The sequence below is a fragment of the Parasteatoda tepidariorum genome, chromosome 8, assembly GCF_043381705.1.
Source record: "Parasteatoda tepidariorum isolate YZ-2023 chromosome 8, CAS_Ptep_4.0, whole genome shotgun sequence".
NCBI classification, from domain to species: domain Eukaryota; kingdom Metazoa; phylum Arthropoda; class Arachnida; order Araneae; family Theridiidae; genus Parasteatoda; species Parasteatoda tepidariorum.
Window position 1 is genome coordinate 76,406,926 of NC_092211.1, and position 21,119 is coordinate 76,428,044.

A 21,119-nucleotide genomic window follows, 5' to 3' on the forward strand; every position below is an offset into this window, starting at 1 on the left:
TAATATGTGCACTTTTATTTTTAAAAAAATTATATACACTTTTAAATGTAAAATTAAAACTGCATGTATTATTTTAATTTTTAAATCTAAACAAACAAAAATACCACTTTTTGATTTTCAAAAAAAATATAATTTTACTTAAGAAAACAAAACTGCGTGTGCACTTTTACTCTCAACATAAATCAAAAGCAAATTATCTCATACCTCAAAACTTAATAGAACAGACAAAATATTCAAATATTATTTTCATTTAAATTTAGACATATAAATGAAATTTCGAACAATGCATGTTTTTAAAAAGCAGCAATGCTCTCAATATTGTTTTAATTTGCTAATTAGCCAAACATTTATCATCTGAAAATACAGATACCAAAATTAATTCTAGGTTTTATTCACTAATTAAAAGGAGAACAGGAAGCAAATAATAGAATTGCGAATATCAAACATTTCCGCAACCCCGCAATTTAATTATTGGTTTTGTCATAACAAATCCTTAGTGTTCCTTTACACCGGAAGAAACAAATCAATTTACGAAAATGGGTTTGAAACAGCTATAATTTTATCTTATCAAGATAAGGCGGGAGAATATATGTCATGCATGGATTTTAAATTATTTTTAACTATAGTTAAATACGATTGTGTTAGTTTATTTTAGCATAACGAGTGTTTGAATCGAAATCGAAATTATTAGTTGTGTGGCTAAAATGATTATTAGTTGCTCGAAAATTGAATCATTATTTGAGCCGAACAATTCATTAGTGAATGTTATTTGGAAGTTTATATTTTTATTACTGCCATAATAAAATAGTTCCTTATATGACTATATCATATTTCAAGGCGGTTTTCTTTGAAAATTCTGATATGGAAATGATTTAGATTTCAAAATTATTTTAACTAAAATTACTGAGTGTTAGTTTAGATTTGAATAAATCTAACAAGTAAAATTGGACAACTTGTACTTGTTTAAGTAGTTAAAAGGTTTTTGATTAACTAGAACAATTTATAGGTGACACTTAAGTATGTAGTTATTTAAAATTTTATTTTTTACTTGCTATTATTCAACAATTGAGTACTTTGTTTGAAAGTATTTAACTATTCTGATATCGCCAATTTTTAATTACACAGTTTTTTTTAATAGAAGAAAACATCAATATATACGTAAATGAATCGGAACTGTTCTGAGGCAAACAAAACTACATTCAAACGAACAAAACTATATTCAAACGCTTAAAACCATATTTATTTCTAAAATATTTTTAATAAGATTGTGTTAGTTCATTTTAGTATGACGAGCACTTAAAACGAAATCGAATTTATTGGTAATGTGGTTAAAGCGATTAGTATTTACTAGAATATTTAATAATTATTTGAGCAGAACAATGCACGAGCGAATGTTATTTAGATGCATATATTTTTATTACCCCCCTTATAAATAAGTTCCTTTTTTGTGAAGTTTTATTACAATTTTAGATTTCAAAATGGTTGCTTTAAAATTTATGCTTTAAAAATATTTGAGATTTGGATATTATTTTAAGTAAAATGATATAGTGCTAGCTTAAATGTGAATAAAGTTTTCAAGTTAAATTGGACTACATTTGTATGTAGTTAGAAATTTTTTAATTAACTGGACGAATATATAAGTTTCCCTCAAGTATGTAGTTATTTGAAATTGAATTTTTTACTTGCTAATATGCAGCAAATTAGTACTTTGTTTATAAGTATTTAACAATTCTCGGATCGTCAATCTTTAATTAAATTTTTTTTTGTAACGAAGAAGACATCAATCGATACGTAAATCAATCGAAATTTTTCTGAAACGAAGCAAAACTATATTCAAACAAATAAAACCATATTCATTTTTAAAATATTCTAATACGATTGTGTTAGTTTATTTTAGTATAACGAATGCTTGAAATGATTTCGAATTTATTGGTAATGCGGTTAAAAGGATTCTTATTTGCTGCAATATTTAATCATTATTTGAGCAGAACGATACACAAGTGAATGCTATTTGGATGCATATAGTTTTATTACTACCATTATAAATAAGTTCCTTTTTAGTGAAGTTTTATGACTCTATTATATTTCAAAATGTTTGCTTAAAAATTTATGGTTTAAAAATATTTGACAATTGGATATTAAAGTAAAATGATGTAGTACTAGTTTAAATTTGAATAAATGTTTCAAGCTTAATCGGATTACTTGTTTTGCTAGTTAAAAGAGTTTTAATTAACTAGAACAATTTATCGATTTCCCTCAAGTATGTAGGTATTTAAAATTTTATTTTTTACTTTGCTAATATGCAACAATTTAGTACTTTATTTGAAAGTATTTAACTACTCTGGGATCGTCAATCTTTAATTAAGCTATTTTTTATGTGGATGGAAGAAAACATCAATGTATACGTAAATCAATCGAAACTGTTCTGAAGCGAAACAAAACTATATTCAAACGAATAAAATCATATTCATGTCAAAAATATTTTTACTAAAATTGTATTAGTTTATTTTAGTATAACTAGTACTTGAAACTAAATCGAATTTATTGGTAATATGGTTAAAATGATTATTTGTTTACTTGAATATTTAACTGTTTTTTGAATTTTACTATACATAAGTCAATGCTATTTAGATGTTCATATTTTTATTACTATCTTTATATATTACTTCCCTATTTGTGAAGTTTTACGACTATGTTATTTTTCAAAGTTGTTACCTTAAAAATTATGATTTTAAAATATTTGAGATTTCGAAATCATTTTAACTAATCTTACATGGTATTAGTTTGAATTTGAATAAATGTTACAAGTTAAATTGGATGACTTGCTTAATGTGCTTAAAAGATTTTTGCTTAACAAGAATAATTTATGGAGTTTACTCAAGTATAAAGTTACTTAAAATCTATATCTTTTTTACTTGCTAGAATGCGACTATTTTAAACTGCTTACTAACTTTCCTGTAGTACATTTAAGATGAAGCCATTACCCTATATTTCATTTATTTATTAAGCATGAGTTCATTAATAATTTTAATTAATAAAACAATAAAATTAACTGATTATACTAAGCAGCAGTTTAACTTTAAAAATTTGTGGAAATTGTGTAAAATTTTAACAAGTTTTATAAAAAAAACTGTTTTTATCATAAAAGAAAGTTGCCAAAATCGTAACATACTTGATTTCATAAGACGCAATTCATCAGAATGCTTTAACTGATAAATTAGGAAACTTTTGTTAACTGGGAGTTTCATGAAGAAGAAACAAATTGCTTCTGTTAAGTTTTTAGTCAATTGATTGATTTTAAAAGTTTTCAATTTAGTTTCTGAACATCTTCTGTAAGGATATAACAGCACTAAAATATTATACATAGTAATAAAATAATAGCATAATTGCTAAGCAACTTATTCTGTTATGTTCGACTTGAGTCTTTGTTAGCTGGTTATTGTTGGAGGATTGGAATGACACTTTACTTAACACGTTACGCAGTTGCCTAAATCGTACTTTACGTGCATCCCTAAATCATACCGGTGTGGTTTAGGCCTATAAACTTCAGTCAATGAACAAGTCGAAACTTAAGCCATTTTAACTGTGCAAAAGTGTCATAATGTACCTGAAAATGATTGTTGGATTTATTTATTAATCTAATACCATATTTATCATCACTGAAGCTTATAATAAAACTGCAGCAATTGAGTACTTGGTTGAAAAGGATTTAATTATGGTGCGTCAACATTTAATTAAACTTGGACAACCGAAAACATCAATGGACAACAAAAAAAGATATACAAAAGAAGCAGATGGACAGCAGAAGTTTTCTTCTTTTTTTAACAGTAGCAAGTGTTGTAAAGTCCTTTTACACCATGTAAAGTCCTTTTTCACCATGTTCAGTTTATACCATGAAAGGTCATTTTACAACATTCTTAAGCAGTTCTAATCCTGATGATGTGCTCTAATTTCCCCAGAAATGTGTCTCATCTTTTACGCAAACGCGCATTATGTATAACGTTTTCAAACTTTACATTTCGACGAAAAAATAGACTTAAAGTGTCATTCAAAAATTTATGGCTTTTGGAGCAAAACTGATTACAGATTTGAAACCTCCACACCCAAATTAGAAAACATCAAGTATTTGCATAAATGTCACAAAAACTACATTCTCTAGTGTTTTTCATCTTATAATGTTTTTACTTACATACATATTAGCTAAATTACATATTCTCTAAAATATTAAACCATCAGCTTATTTCTCGTTCTCAACGCGAAGTGCCACAAGTTAAGATAAAAAAAAGAATATACTAAACTATGAAACTTTGTATCTCAAAACGAACACAGACGGAGTTGGATCGCTATTAAAATTAATGCTTCCTGTAAGCTCCGTTTTCTTTTATTGATTACAGATTCAGTTATTCAATATGTAACAAGATGTCAGCGGCTATAACAATTGGAATAACAAATTTACTGTTACACAGAACATGGTAAACAACTGTGATGGACAATTCTTCGATTTTCTGACTTACATTTTAATGATATCTGGAACAATATCATTATACTATATTCTACAACTAATCTTATCTATCAAATATGAATGGGTGGGGTGATAATCGCTCGCGCGTGAAATCATAACCCGATTATGATCCTTTTCTCCAACGAGCCATGAAAACGATAACAAGAGAACGTTCTTGTCCACCCTGAAATCAATGTTCCTAACAATCAAACTTTTTTTGTTCGTAATGTCTCATTCTTTGCTGCAGAAGAAACAATCAAGGAGTTCATTCCATTCTGATTGGCTCTAAAAAAAATTACAAAATTATGTGGTTAGAAGAATTTTAGGGAAAATGATGTTGGGGTTGAAATTAAGAAACGAAGAATTAGCTGGAAGATTGTACAAATTGCTTCATGGGAGAAATTTAAATTATACGAAGTATCAGAGAAAAAGATTTTGATTAGTAGTACCTGAGTTAATTTCTGTAGAGCACGTGATATATGGATTGTCACGTTAACTTAAAACTAAATAAAGGAGACACAGAAATAGTCTAATTTTGTAGGCGTGTCTAAATTTAACTTATACATTGCCATAGCATATTTATATGATTATAGCTACTATTATTAAGGCGACCCGATTTCTAAACCGTAATTTAAGAGAAAATCTGTGTAGCATCCTCAAAGCATTTCATGAGTCATATATTTATGAAAAATATCAATTTATATGTGCAACAAAACTCTCGTTTTTTTAACAATTAACTGCTGATATCAGATACAAACCCATCTTCATCAAAACTGATATTATTACTAAGCAGTTTTGATTTATCATATAACTTTTTGCATTTGTTTAACACTTGTAAAATGATGTGGTTCGTGATTATTAATTAAATTTTTGATGAAATTATTTTCAATTTAGTATGAGGTTCCTATAAGTTAGTTTAAGTATGGTACTTTTGTGCTTTTTCATCAAATTCTCTTGAAGCGAATTTTCTTGTATTCTCTTGATTTAAGACAGAATTGTTCTTGTTTAATAAATCTAGCACATCTTTAATTTTATTTTTAATGTAGATAAGAAACGATGAGATGTTTGTGGACAATTCGAGTACATTTGAGGGTATATATTAAGACTTGAGGAGATTTTCTGTCCTCAAAGAGATTGAAATGTTTTCGAATTTTAAGGAAAACTATTGAAATTAGGGTACTGTACTAAAGATTTCAGAATGTCTGGTTTCTTTAACTATCAGTTGAGTTGCAAAAAACAAAATATTATAAACAACAAAATGTTATAAACAACATTTCATTATCAGAAGAAACAATGTCGGGAAAGTTTCCTTATTTACTCAGAGTGGTTTAAGCTCGTGCGTTCTTATAAGGTTTGTCGACTGAAGAAAAGCCTACTATATTTTGTAGCAATGAGGACGAAGTATATACATTTTTCACTGTATCAGTGTATAAATATGCAAAATCAATGCATAAATATGTAAAATATTAGCATTTTTGAGATCCCTCCCTCGAACCTTTAAGATTGAGTCCTAGAACGTGAGGATCCAATCATTAGCTTAGAAGTTATTCTGAGTGGTCTGTTTCTTATATTACACACTGCAAACCTAAACTTTATTACATTTTATCAAACTTATAGTTGGATTAGAAGGTATTCAAAACAAATAATATTAAAAAAACATATCAGAAGAAAGCAATTACATAAAATCTTTGTACAAATACAAATTCCGGACATCTTTTGAAAAAAGAACAGACAGTGCCAATTAGTATGATCAGGAATATTTGTAAATTAAATATATGCGGTACAAATGACCATCTGATTAATTAAAATTGAAGCGAAAATGAAGCCCATAATATTTACGATAACCTTATAAGACTTGTGTCACTTTTTATGTCTTTTTAGATTTTTCCAAATTGTGGCCACTCTGTATTTACGAGAAGTAACCAGTTTTCTTCCTGCATTCGGGTAAGAAAAAAATCAATGATGTGGGAAAAGGGAGGCCCTACGGATATAATGTAACTTCTGATAATGTCAGAAATATTTACAATACCTATGACTTTGATATAATATAATATAATATATGATAAATATTTGATATAACATACTATTTTCTAATTCCTGGAGGACAGCAAGATCAATTTCCTTTCTGGTATTTATGATTGCGATCTCCAGTTTTGCCAAAGGCCAAAACTGCTTGCAACGGGCATGTAGACCTCTAGCGAAGATACCTTTATCCCTTTTCTTAGACTTTGAGATCAGAAAAACACGACGATGTATATTCCTTTTCGCCTTTGACAATCCTAAGCATAGTAATATGCATTATTCATCCCACAACTATGTATTCTGGAAGACAAGCGACTGTAATTATATCCCTAAGATTACATGGAAGTAAGCTAATTGGCTCAGTCATGGAATTAACTACTTTTGTTAATTAGAGTGCTAACGCGGTTTCACCAGACAACATTTGCACTTGTGGTTTATAGATAAATCTGTTACATATTGCTTGTTTATAGCGATACAGTACAAATGAACTAGCGATACTGTAAATGATATAGCGATACAGTACAAATGAAATGTACAGAACAGCCGTAAAATTGATGTTTGGTAATACGTTTTTTGTGCGTGTAATTAATATCAAATACAAAGCATATGTTATTGCAAATCAGGTTTCTTATTGAAGTTTTAAAAATTTAAGTTCATGTTTTGTAATTAATGTTTATCGTAATAGTGTGTAATTGATACATGTGTTTATCATTTAAAGTATGATAGTAGTAAATCAATTGCGGCATCAATGAAGTTATTTATATTTTTAATTTGAAAAAAGAAATGGGATACTGAAATTTTTTTCCAGCATTTACTCTCTTTGAGCCAACATTGTTTTCAATATAACAGAAATAATTAAAAAGTTTTGTGATTTTCATATATACATGTTGTGCCTGACTGTGTAATATAAGCTACTTCGAAACTTCAATCAAAATCATGCTAATGTTGCATGAAAAATTAAAAATAGTTAAATCGCAAATATAAAAAAATATACTTATATAAAATAAATTTCATAGAAAAACCTTAAGAGTTTTGTTTATTTAAAAACTCTGTAACTAATTTTCCAGTTTAAAATTCTTTAAAAAACTATGTTCATGCAGTTTTAATTTAAATTTAGTGAAATATAATATTATTATGCAATTAAATTTAGTCAAAGTGAATAGAAAAATGTGAACTAAAGCAAGCATATGATCAACACTGTTTTAAAACCTTTAAATAAACTGTATTTGTATCTGTGGGTTCTACTTAGTTAACAAAATTTTGTGTATAATCCCTAAAATTAAAAAAATGGACCACCCTGAATAACTTTTGATCTAATCATCGGATCTCCACGATCTAGGATTCAATTTTGCAGATTCGAGGGGGTGACCTCAATTATGTTAATTAAATAGTGTAAACGACAGTTTAAGTTACGAAATCAGACACAAAAATTACTTTCTCTGAATAAATATACTTTTCATGCGATTGATTCTGATTTCTGACCCTCAAATTATAGGGAGTAGCAGCAATCTGGAAAGTATAATTCCAATAGTTAAGTCAGGAGAGCGGTTCGAAGTTCGGACTTTTTAATGTTCATTTGTATTTTTGCGAATCTCGTCAGATATAAAAAAACTTTTTAAGCGAATGAAAAAACTTTGCATTCAATTATAAAATTGATTTATCCAAGGATAATACCACTGAAATCGAATTTTGAAAAAGTCGTGTTTTAAAAATTCGATTTATCAGGAAATATAATAAATGCTTATTAATGTTATATTTTTCATGGAATTACCTTTGGAAAAATAAATTTTATAATTGTGTGCAAAAAATTTTCTCTCCACTTAAAATGTTTTCGAGATACAGTGAGATACGCAAAAAGTAAAATTAGCATTAAAAGATCCAAACTTCGGATTGCTCTCATGACTAAACTATGTTATTTGTACCGTATTTCCCAGATTGAGGTTGCCCCCTATATTTTGGAGGTAAGAAATTCGAAAGAAAGTATGTTTATTCATAGGAAGTAGGTTTTTTGGGTCTGATATTGTAACTTAAAATATCGTTTTTGAGATCCCTCCCTCGAGCCTTTAGATTGAGTCCTAGAACGTGAAGATCCAATTAGTAGCTTAGAAGTTATTCTCGGTGGTCTGTTTCTTATATTGCATACTGCACACATAAACTTCATTACATTTGATCAAACTTATAGCTGGATTAGAAGGTATTCAAAACAAATAATTTCTTAGTGCTGAAAAACATAACAGAAGAACGCAAAATTTTATCACACTTATAAATATTTTATAAATATTTTAATATTTAAACAAAGGCGCCTGTAAACAATTAGAGTAAAAATGTTTTTAAACTAAATATGCAACTTCTTACCAAAGCACATGATAAATCAGTATCAGAAAAGGAAAAAAAAGTGTTCCAAACAACAACAGGAGTTCAAGATTTCAATCCAATCAATTGAAAGAACTTTCTTTAAAAAATATACTGCGAATAGAAAAGATAAACAAGAAACAAATCACGACGAAGCATGAAACCCAAAATGACACTCTAAGGAAAAAGAAAGAAGCAACAAAACAATGAAAGTTCAAAAAACAATAAACTTGGCGAAGAAGAGCAACAAAACCATCACCAAAAGCGTAAGGAATTGAAGCTATTAACTTAATACAAGACCTCCTTCTGAATTCCACTTCAAAGCTGGCTTTTGTCAGGTGGGAACGTTTCATTATCCGAAAATGACGTCGAAGAAATTTTGTTCTTTTCGTTTTCTTATTTTTATTTTTGATTCATCCTCCATCCCATCAGGGCTTTAGAATAATTTGTGCGAAGGGTAAGGTGGAGTTGTAATGGTGTGGGGAGGATGCAAGGGCTTGGTGATGTCACTGCAAGCTATATATCATGACGAGAGTGTCTTTTTAAATGAGCATCAGCTTTTAAAGTATGCTTTGTGGAGTACTTCAATTGTAGTATTCTAATACTTTGTCTTTTGTGAAATGTTGTTATTGAAAAATTGTTCATCATAATACAAAAACTCTTTTGTGACGAAAATTGCGTTTTTCGTTTTATTGAACATCTGTGATGAATGCAATTTTCACCTAAATTGTGTTTAAAAGAACTGCCTATTATCTATTTTATGAGTTGAATAGCTAAGGTTGAGAAAAATTTGTATTCAAGAAAGATTTCACTAAATAAAAAAATGTATTTTCTCTTGAAGTATTCTTTTTTTATTTTGAATGAAGTACCAATAGTCAGCTAATTTCTATTGCTGATTATTTTAATTTCAATAAATTTCTATTAAAGGGAAATTATTGAAATTCTATTTTATTTCAATAAATTTACATTATTTTAATTTCAATACATTTCTATAAATTCAACTACTAAGTGCACCATTTTTCAATTAATAGTTATTCTCAATGAATTGCTTAAAAAATTGAATTTTTGATGATGAATTTTTAAATTTTATTGTGAGTTATTAGTTTTCATACAATCTTTAAAATGCATTAGAATATGCATTCCAGATGCGAATTCCGTTTAATTTTGTTTATTCTATTGTGCGATTTTTTATGTGACAACACCTGTTTACTGCACATAGATGATTTCTAAAGCATTTCATTTGTACACAGAAATAGAAAGATTAGGAAAAAAAAACAGAGAAAAAAATTAACACAGCATCATGGCCAACAGTATGTTTCGTTCTTAACCATAATATCTCTCAAATTTGGCATACATGATAAATTTGTACAGAATTATATCTGCACACGCTGCTAAAAGTTCTAGATCAAATTACGATAAAAAGTACCAGTTGTCAGTTTGCCAGTACGTTTTACCGTGAAATCCATTTTTTCGGAACATGTTACGGAACTAAATATCTGATATACCGTAATATTTTTGCAGTAACAATTATAGTAAAAATCACTAAATCACTCTAATTAAATAAATCTTACTGTAAGAAATACGGTATAATATTTTACAAAAACATGTATTTTACGGATGATGCCGGTGTTTAAAACTGTAATTTGATTAGGAATCTTTTCTAGTGCGCAGGGAAGACTTAAAGAACATTGTAATTGTCTAGCAGATTTGTACAATACAGTAGCGGCAAGTAAGCTAAGTTAAACGCTTATAATGTTGCTCGTTAACTATTTAATTACTTTTTAAAGTTAAGTTAAATGCTTATGATGTTGCTCGTTAACTATTTAATTACTTTTTAAAGTTAAGTTAAACGCTTATAATGTTGCTCGTTAACCATTTGATTACTTTTTAAAGTTAAGTTAAACGCGTATAATGTTGCTCGTTAGCTATTTAATTACTTTTTAAAGTTAATAGTATGTAATTAAGATGTACAAACGGACTTCAAAACGTATCATTCGGATGCGTGCAGGATTAATCGCAAAACAAGAATGATCTTTAATGATGTTTAAAATAACTTTTAATTGGTTATTTTTTTCCGAAATATTTTTCACATTATTTCTATTTTTTAGGGATGTTTGTCAAACTGTTTAAATTACGTATGATTATGTAAAAACATTGCATTAATTGATTATTACATTAAATTCATGATTTATAATTTTTCTTGTAGTTGTTCGCCAAGGATACCAAGTGCAAGTTTACGATGAGTTCGTTATTCGAGGCAACACGGCTGTACTCCGCTGTCAAGTGCCAAGCATTGTTAGGGATTACGTCATAGTGACTAAATGGGAGCGAGAAGATGGTGTGACGATTGTATCAAACGTGGCAAACGGTAATTTCCATTTTGCATTTTTTTAAATTATAAACTATGTAAATCTTAAAATATTACATCGATTACATTTTTAAAAATATTTTAGTTAAAAATGGATCTAAACAAAGGGAGGGAAAAAAATCATGGAAAATTACCACACTCTATTGTAATGACATTTCTGATAAAATAGATCTTAATTATGTTATTCAAAACCAAAATATATGGTATTTAAACCATTCTCTTGGTAATTTTTCCGTTCCTCAGTAATGATTAATCCGAATCATCTTATAATCACACATTAAGAAAAAAAATACAGAACTGAAAAGTAAATTTGACCGAATACATGGTTTTTATGCCATAAAGTTACCTTCCTCTTCTTCGTGGGCACTACAGCCTATGACAGGCCAAAGTCGTCCCAATAATTTTTTGCCATCTTGATCTATACTATAAGTTACCACATTTGCTAAATTATATCACATATTATTAAATAGCTTTATACTGACATTTTTACCAAAATTATTACCAAAGCACTTCGATAAAAATAACAGAGCGTTTTGGAGCTCCCATAGATCTAGAAACACGATAAATTTTTATCATATTCTGGTACTTTGGGAAATACCTTTCTTTCTCAGTGCAGAATAAATAAATAAATTATTCCTTATCTTTATTTTTTTATTGTGATAATAAGTTTTGATAATTATTATTAAAAAGCATCTACAATAAAGCGTGTATGCAAAACAAACATAGGCATGATAATGTATAAGCTTGGAAAGATTAGATATTCTATGATTTCTTCATATCGATTAAATATTATTTAAAAAAGGAAAGAGAATAAATTTTAATGTATTTTAGAGCACCTAGTTTATAGGAAATACAACCTCTTATTTGATAAATGAAAATGACGACACGCATTTCACAACATTTTCGCTTCTTCTCTCTAACAATTTATGCAGTTGTACTGGGATCATTTTAAAAAGTACAAACTTCCAAAGTCGCCATGGAAGCTTACGTCATTTGGATTTATTATTTCGGAGTGAAGTCCCATTAGATTTCGAAGAAACTCAATTCAATAGGAATTCGAGAAGCTTCTGAGGTATATATTATTGTAAGAAAGACTTAATTATACTTTATAACAATGCTTAACAGTTAAACTTTACAATAACAGTATCAGTATCTATATATATCTCTCCCCTGAAAAGAAAGAATAGTTTTTTCTAGAACACAATATTATTCGATCAAATGTATTGGCAAATAGCCATTGCTTTTACAGAAACTATTTTAAAATACAGAAAAATTATTGTAGTAAAGTATTAAAGTGCAATGCATATTTAGCTTATCATTAGAATTCTGGGGTAATATAATGACAAGTCAGCTTTTGAGATTATTCAGAAGACCTTTTATGATGGAAAAAAAGTAATTTTCATGTCAGTAATACGCTGTTCCTGTGCAGTCATCTAGCGAAAATGGAAAATTCAAAATTTGTAAAGTTCTATATTCTAAACTGATAATTTTAAATACAATTAACTATATTACGTAAAAGTAATTTATTAAAATATAATTATGAAACTTTATTAAAATATAGTACACTATAACTTCTTAAAAATTTAACGGATAGTACGTAAAATTGAACGTATTTGTTTTTACAGTTAACCAGCCAATTGTTCGAGAAAATGAGAAGTCTAGAATCAATTTAATGATAAGCCACACTTTTACCAGATAAGACAGTTTGACATCAAATCTTTCTTTTGTTTTAGTATTGTTTTCAGAATATGGAACTTTAAAATTTTTTTTAATTTTCTACATTCGCAAGATGACTGTACTATACACAAGAACAAGTTATTACTTACAAGAAAATCACTTTTTTCCCCATTATAAATGGTGTTCTGAACTATTTTAAAGTCTGATTTAGCATTATATTACTCCAGAATTTCAATGATATGCTAAATATGAGCCTAAAAATTGCATTACAATTTAATACTTTACTGCAATAATGGGGCCGAGATAGCTTGGTTGGTAGGGTACTGGGCCTATGTCAAGTGGTCATGGGTTCGATCCCTGCCGGCCGAAGATTCCCCGTGTAGTAAATGGTGACTGATGCACGTTAAATATGTCCAGTCTCAAAGTCCTCCATGTTCCCATAACAAATCAATACCCCTGGGGATACTGAATTGGAGATTGATCGTTCTCTGATTCAGGTCAAAATTACGATCTGTGGATGAATGAATGGATGTATGCATGGGTCCACCCTATAAACGGGAGTGACGTATGTCGTTCCAGATGTCGAATTCTTGGTCATAGATGGCGCCACTGGAAAACAAGAATAATCTCATCCCCTCAGCCTAAGCGGGCATACGTTAACAACAACAACTGCAATAATGACTTTTCATTCTTGAACAATAGGCTGGTTAGCTGTAAGAAAATTGCGTTTAATTTTATTTATTATCCGTTAAATTTTTAGGAAGGTGAAGTGTACTTTATTTTAATAAAGTTTTATAATCATATTTCAATAAATTATTTTTTATGTAATACAGTTGATTGTATTTATTACCATCACGGAAATACTTATAAATATCTGAGAGAAATGCAGTTTGTTGCGAAAACAAGATGACTAGTAAAAAAACCTACATAATTGAAACGAAACTTGTTATGGTGATGAAAGTAATGAAAGCATCAGTCATGAACGGATAAACAGTAATATCACGTACATTTCACCAGCACTTAATATAAGAAGTGATTTACTTATCATCCTTATCCTCCTCTTTAGTTTTCCTAAGAGCTTCTCCTCAGGGAGTCAGATTTTTTTTATTACAGCAACAAAATATTCGAAATAATATGCTACGTAATATTTTTTGGACTCTGAATTCTCGCGTGGGTCATTTTCAGATAACATTCAACGATGAATCTTGACCTCAGGGAAATGGACTCACGGGAAAACATTTCACCCATCTTCTTTTGATATACATTTGGCTTATAGATAAACTGAAAATCACAGAAAAGAGTTGAAGGAGTTTATATGGGGTTTTGATGTATCACTTCTGTGTATATTATTATGATGATTTCAGAAGGGCTTGATATTTATTCTGTAGATAAATGACTCATAATACTTTTATGCAATCTAATGCACCATGTATAATATTTTCTCACTATAATTGCTTTTGTTTGTTACCGAAAGAAAATTCAGAATTTAAAATTTATTAAAGCTTTAATTCTTATAGGCTACTAAGTGTAAACCAAAAATTTTTTATTCCTGAAAACGTATGCTTCAAAACGATTTTATTTTCAAACTTAAGTTTAATATTCCCGCAGCATCTCGTTAGTGGACTAGACATAGTAATCAGTATTGTGACCAGTATTGTGACGTAGTAATCAGTATTGCGCACAGGTCGCCTTTACTTCCCAGATATGCTGGAATCCATCACTCTAAACCTGAGTGGGCTTCAAATGGCAACTGCCGTTCCCACGAAGCGATCGCGGCTGATCCGTGATGGCTCAGTGGATCAGGCGAACCGGGTTCGAATCCCAGTCGATACGAATTCCGCATCCGGCTTGTACCGACCACAGTGCTGAAGTGAAAGATCCTCAGTGGTAGACGGATCATGGGATAGAGTCTCCTTGCCACCAGGCTAACCGTGGGAGATTCTCGTGGTCTTCCTCTTCATGTAACGCAAATGCGGGATAGTTCCATCAGAAAGTCCGCCACGAAGGCAAAATTTCTCACAATACTTGATCCCGGAGTTCCCTTATCTTCTGGATTGGGTTCAAAATTACAAGGTTACCGAGTTGAACATTGGAAGACGTAAATCCAAAAATTGGGTCGGCTGTTCAACGACGGCTACATAAAAAAAGCTATCTCGGCTAGCTATACAAAAATTTGTAAAATTGCTTACTTTTTTTGCGTGACTGCTTACTCTAAAATGCTCTGAGAGAATATTTCTTTTCATTGATGAAATTACTGTCTTTACTTACCTAAGAATAAAATTACGATCAAAATCAGTAGGGCTAGTGCAACGTAGCTAATAAAACTAGGAACTTATAATAAAAAAAGAGTTGATATTCAGTCACAGTAGTAGGTGAACCAGGAAAAAAACTGTGCCACAAAAGAATGCACAAACGCCTTCAACAAACTATGCACAAGCATCCTTCAGTTTAAATGGTTAAAATGAATAGTTTAAATTGATGGTGCAATTGTTAGAACGGAACTTACAGTACAATAACTCACTTAATTTTATGACAAAATGGTAGTCACAATGGGGGAAGTCATGGTCAGAACTACCAACTTATAGTTTACCCTTTTCTGGTTCTATGGGAATACCGAAAAGCTCAGCAATTTTTATTGAAATGCTTTGGTAATGATTTTGGTAAAACTAACTATCAAATAGTGTTTCATAATGTATGATAAAATTTGATAAATGGGTGATAAATTTTGGTAATTAAGTTTGGTAATTCACTAAAGATCAACTGAAGCTCTTGTGATCATGGTACTTCAGAAAAAAATGAGTGTTTAAATTTAGTGTAGGTAATTCAAATCAAATATAGAGAGATAAAGTGACAAGTTATATTTTTCAAAAAATAAATAACTATAAATTTAATTCCAATGTAACTGGGAAGCTTCTGTGTCTTTCAGGTGGAGTCAATTAAGAGAAAAATTGAGAAAAAAAAGGAGGGAAACCTTAGACTTACATTAGTTCTAGATAATTAAAGTTATAAACAGTGATATTGGAGTTTAAAATTAAACACAGAAAACTTTAATTTGTCAAATTCCTCTCCCAACCCTTCGTAATTGTGACAACTAAGTTTTCACAAATATAAAATATTTCTCCGAACCGAATCCTAGAAACAGAAATAAATGGGATTCGGTGAATGTTTTCGAGACATATATTCTAGAGTTATACCGAGTCATGCGGTGACCATTCATCCTTTCAAAGGAACTGAATCTAAACAAGTGAGGCAGATATGCGCCAAGCTGCGTTCGCATTTCTCACACTGTTTCCGTCTTGTTTCTGTTGATGACTCTTTTTCCCCGGTTCAGAATTCGCTAAAGATAAATGGTGAGTGCTTAAAAATTTCAGTCATTAGGAAAGTGAGTTAAAAATTTAATTTTGCTGAATAAATTGAAAAATATTCCTAGTGAAATAAATAGTCAAAATGAATTGTTTGGATGGGCTATAGTTTAAATCGGTTGGAATATTTGATGAAATTGAAATCACACTGTTATGTTAAAAATATATATTTTAAAGTTGATTTCAGTTGAAATTTACTATATTAAAGAAAAAAGATTTGACAATTTTGATTGATATAATAGGCATAGATTTTCTAACAAATTAAAATGAGATAGTTGAATTTTGATAAATTTAATGAATGATTAGAAAAGAAAAATTGAAGATTTATTTTTTTAGCTAAGTTATTAACTTTATAATTAATTTAAAGAAATATTTTATAATTTTCGCTTAAAATGAAATATTTTATAAAACTTGAAGCATGCATTAAAAAGTATAGCTTGCTGAATTGATTTGAGTTGTAAATTATTATATAAAAATTGAAGAAAATATTTTTAAATAATAATTTCTGTAAAAATAATATTTTCTGAAAACATTTTTAAAAATGTAAAAATAAGTTTATTTTTAAAATAAATTAATAAATTGACTTTAAAATAAATTTTTAAAATAAGATTCGTTAAATATATAAAACTAATTTATATTTCTTCTACTTCACAAGCAAAAAGAAACCCTTCTAGGCCTCAGATGCCCCAACCATACGCTCTTCACAGAAATTTTTTAATAACAACGTCATCTACCCAATTTTTATCTTTCTGATTTTATAAACCTTTTTGCATGTAACTTAACCATTTAGTTGATGTTAGATTTAATTGATGATTAGAAAAAGATCCTTTAAAACAATCTTTGAAATATTTGGAATAGACACAATTAAAGGAGATTGAATATTTGAAAACATTAAAAACACACTTTTGTAAAAAATAGTGTTTACTAAATTGATTTGAGCTAAAATCTCCGTTATAAAAGAGTAGTTCCATGAAAATTTTATATCATGTAAACAATCATAGATTTTTTTTCAAATAATTTAAACGTTATTGAATAATTTTAAGTCTATTTCAGGGTATTAATAATTACAGATAATGCTAAACTTTTTTAAACATATTAATTGATTTAAAACTGAATCTTTAATGATTTTTCACCATTTCGATTACTATTTCTTTAACCTGAAATTTTTCTTATCATTGGAATTAGAGATTCATTAGTATTCTCTTTATAGTATTCTCGAGATCAATAGTATTCTCTTTATAGCATTTTTAAGTTTCAATAGTATTCTCTTTATAGTATTTTTGAGATTCAATAGTATTCTCTTTATAGTATTCTTGAGATCAATAGTATTCTCTTTATAGTATTTTTGAGATTCAATAGTATTCTCTTTATAGTATTTTTGAGATTCAATAGTATTCTCCCGCCTATTAAGGAAATTTTTCACTCTGATGCATTTTTATATTAAATATTATGCATATGATATACTCAGTATTCAAAATAAAATTAACTTCAAACTGTGGTGTAATAAATAATAACGACTACATATTAAACCTATCCTTAGTTTTGGACAAACACTTCAAATGAAATAACGACTATTCCTCACACAATTTATTAATCTTTCTAGAAACTATTCTAATTTTCTTACTCAGCCAAATCAAGATTTAACTGAAGACATTACTTTATAGCTCAAAACTTTACATTCCGAATCAAAACTGAAACACCCAAAAGCATCTTAGTTCCAAAAGTCACTCATTTCCTCCTGCCTATTATGGCCAACATTTTAAAACATATCTATATAAAGACGGCCCTTTATAGTCATCTCAGTTACGGTCGAGGTGGAGAGGAAACTTCTCTGTGACTATTCTCTTGGCATTTTATTCTCATAACATCAAGTATAACAGCTTCCGATATACGAGTAGAGATTGTTGGCAATAGCTGTGACGGAGTACATTTACTTGTGTCCAATGGCAACAACCCCAAACTCATAACCATTCGTGATAACATGCGCATCTAAGAGATTCTGTTCCGATTCTAAACACTTAATAGTGCCTCGATCTGTTGGGATATAATGGTGTAGACTTAAGTATATTTGTTGTACGATGAAATGGGCTGATAGATTCCAGCATAAATGACGTTGGCTTCATCAAAGATTCTATATTTATTCAGCCTTAACATAGTATTTTAGGTGTATATTTGTATATTTGTAGCCTAAATGACTATGTATTTCATTAAAAATATGCATGCTATAATGAAGCTTATACTATTAAAGAAATTTAAAAGTTAGGCTTTAAAATATATATATAGCTCAAATAAAATTAAATTTAGTATTTAAAAAAATACATATTTCTTGAATAATCAGTGTGGAAAAAAAGCAAATGTGTCACTAAATGTGCTGAGAACTGAAATTTTGGTAAACCACTACCATAACTGAAATTTTGGTACACACTTTCTGGTAAACCACTACCATATGATCGGAAAAATTATCAAACGGATGGTTCAAATACCATATATTTTGGTTTTATAACTAGCATTAAATTTATTATTTAAAAAAAAATTACGTGTTTTTTAAATAATCAGTGTGGCAAAAAAGCAAATGTGTCACTAAATGTGCGGTAATAAGAACTGTAATTTTGAAAACCACAATTTCTGGTAAACCGCTACCATATGATCGGAAAAATTATCAAACGGATGGTTCAAATACCATATATTTTGGTTTTATAGCTAGAATTAAATTTATTATTTAAAAAAAAACTGCATGTTTTTTAAATAATCAGTGTAGCAAAAAAGTAATTTTGGACACTAAAACTTATTTAAAATAGTATTTAAAATTACCTAATAAAATGTACACCAAAAAAAAAGTATGGCCAAAACAACCAGTATATGGTAAATTTGACCGTATTTCTGGTTCCATGGAAATGCCAAAAAACTAACGGTAATTTTTTCAAAAGCGCTTTGGTAATGAATTTTGATAAAATTAACACGAAAATATTATTTCATAATATGGGTTAAAATTTGGTAAATGTGGTAAAACTATGAAATTTTATTATGACATTTCAAGGCATGGCGCTATCAAAGATTATATAATTTCACAATGTTTGTGGAAAATTTAAATACCCTTCTTGTTGGCCTGCTTTATATTTAATCCTATTTCAGTTAATAATATTTAAAAAAATAAAACTGTTAGGAGTAGACTAGTTGACTTTAACGTTATGTTAATCAAATAGTGGATATTCATACAAGTTAAAAAATTATATTTCATGCCTAGTAACTGCCTTTACACTATGCATATACGTTTAAATATAACTGTCTGTTCCATAGCTATTAAAATATAAAATGACTCTGACAGATAAATATTATTAAATGAATTTAAATATTGCGACAAGTAACATAAAAAATATTAAAGTCATTTCCAACTTAGTTCAACAGAAAAAATTTTTACTTCAGTTACTTTTTATTAAATAATTAAAATTTTTTGTTCCATACAAAACTAAAATTAATTAATTTAATTTAATTAATGAATTAATAATTGAAAAACTGTATTAACATCAAGTGTCATCCACTATAAGTTCAAAAAAATGTATTTGAACCTTAAGTGGATGAATAAAAAGTATTTTATTAACGATTGAAAATTTGAACAAGAGAGTGTGAATTAATAGTAAGAATTGAATAAATTTTATGAAGCCATATGTTAGGTATAGTCATTAAATAATAAGTCAAAGAGATTATTTCATATTTTTTAATGAAAATCAAGACCATTGCCTACAATTTTTCCCATCAGGTCAATAGTTGTAAGATGCGATATTTGCAGACATTTATCGGCTGCTGTTTCAACCAGTGACGCACACCATCATTCCATCATCCTTTTAACCCCTTCCTTGTCTCTCCCGTGAAAAGGACGGGGTGAGGTTTCGCCCTCTATTTCTCGCTCCCGTGATATTTCCGGGTTGGAGTGTTCAGTAGTAACGTGCCAATAAGAATAAATCTAATTCATTTTTTTTTGCCCCGAAAACATTTTATATCTCATTTTTCAGACCAGATGGCAGTACAAGGATATTTTAAAGGTAATTGTAGATAGTGTATTTTAAACTAGATGTCAGCAATAATCAAATATGTGTATTTGTGAGATGTGATAAAAAATAGGCACTTTTATGGCTGTTTTGACAATTAACCGATCGTTAAGGGGTTAAAATATTTGTTCCACTGCGATGCTATTTTGATCGCATCGGAGTTTGGAAATTCATTTGGGGATAAATCTGTATCATAGGGTGGGTAACTCAGGACTTCTCAGAATATTCTAAAAAAAGCACCTGTCATTGGCTTGGTTTAATGTTGTTGTGCAACACAACATGACTGATCCAGGGAATTCCCAGAAACTTTCGAATTAATTAACTCACTAAGCATTGTTAACGTTTCCCGAATATCACTTATGTTGACTTTAACTTCATGGAATTGACAAAAAATAGTCTTTTTTTTCGGTCCCTCCATTGCCAATCTATTTGAGAAGCATATTGAATGAACTGACAACTTCTCAATTATCACCATTCATGATTGTTTTCGTGACAAGTATTATCATGTTGCATTAAGAAAATTATACTCTCAGAAATAAAATGATGATTATTCTGACTATTCAGCAATCCTTTACTGTATTTCCTTAATTTTGAGCATCATTTCATCCCCAAATCAAATCATTTGTGACTAAACGTTAAATTTCTAATGCATGAACAAAATGTTTCTTCAACTCGAAACCTCATTATAATGAGTTGCGGAAGATTGTTAACTAGAATGACGAAACTAGAATAAAGACTAGACAATCGAAAATAAACTGACGAATTACGCTGACCGGTTTGTATGGTGGTCA

The 21,119-nt window shown here is 29.1% G+C and overlaps 1 protein-coding gene across 1 annotated transcript in view; it reads left to right on the forward strand.

Annotated features, from left to right (window-relative positions):
- The window catches only part of LOC107449899 (cell adhesion molecule Dscam1), a 269,009-nt gene that overhangs the window by 161,315 nt on the left and 86,575 nt on the right, over positions 1-21,119 (forward strand). Inside the window, exon 3 of the mRNA XM_071184247.1 lies at positions 11,082-11,243. Within this exon, the coding sequence (XP_071040348.1) occupies positions 11,082-11,243 (162 nt within the window). The remainder of the gene's footprint in view (positions 1-11,081; positions 11,244-21,119) is intronic.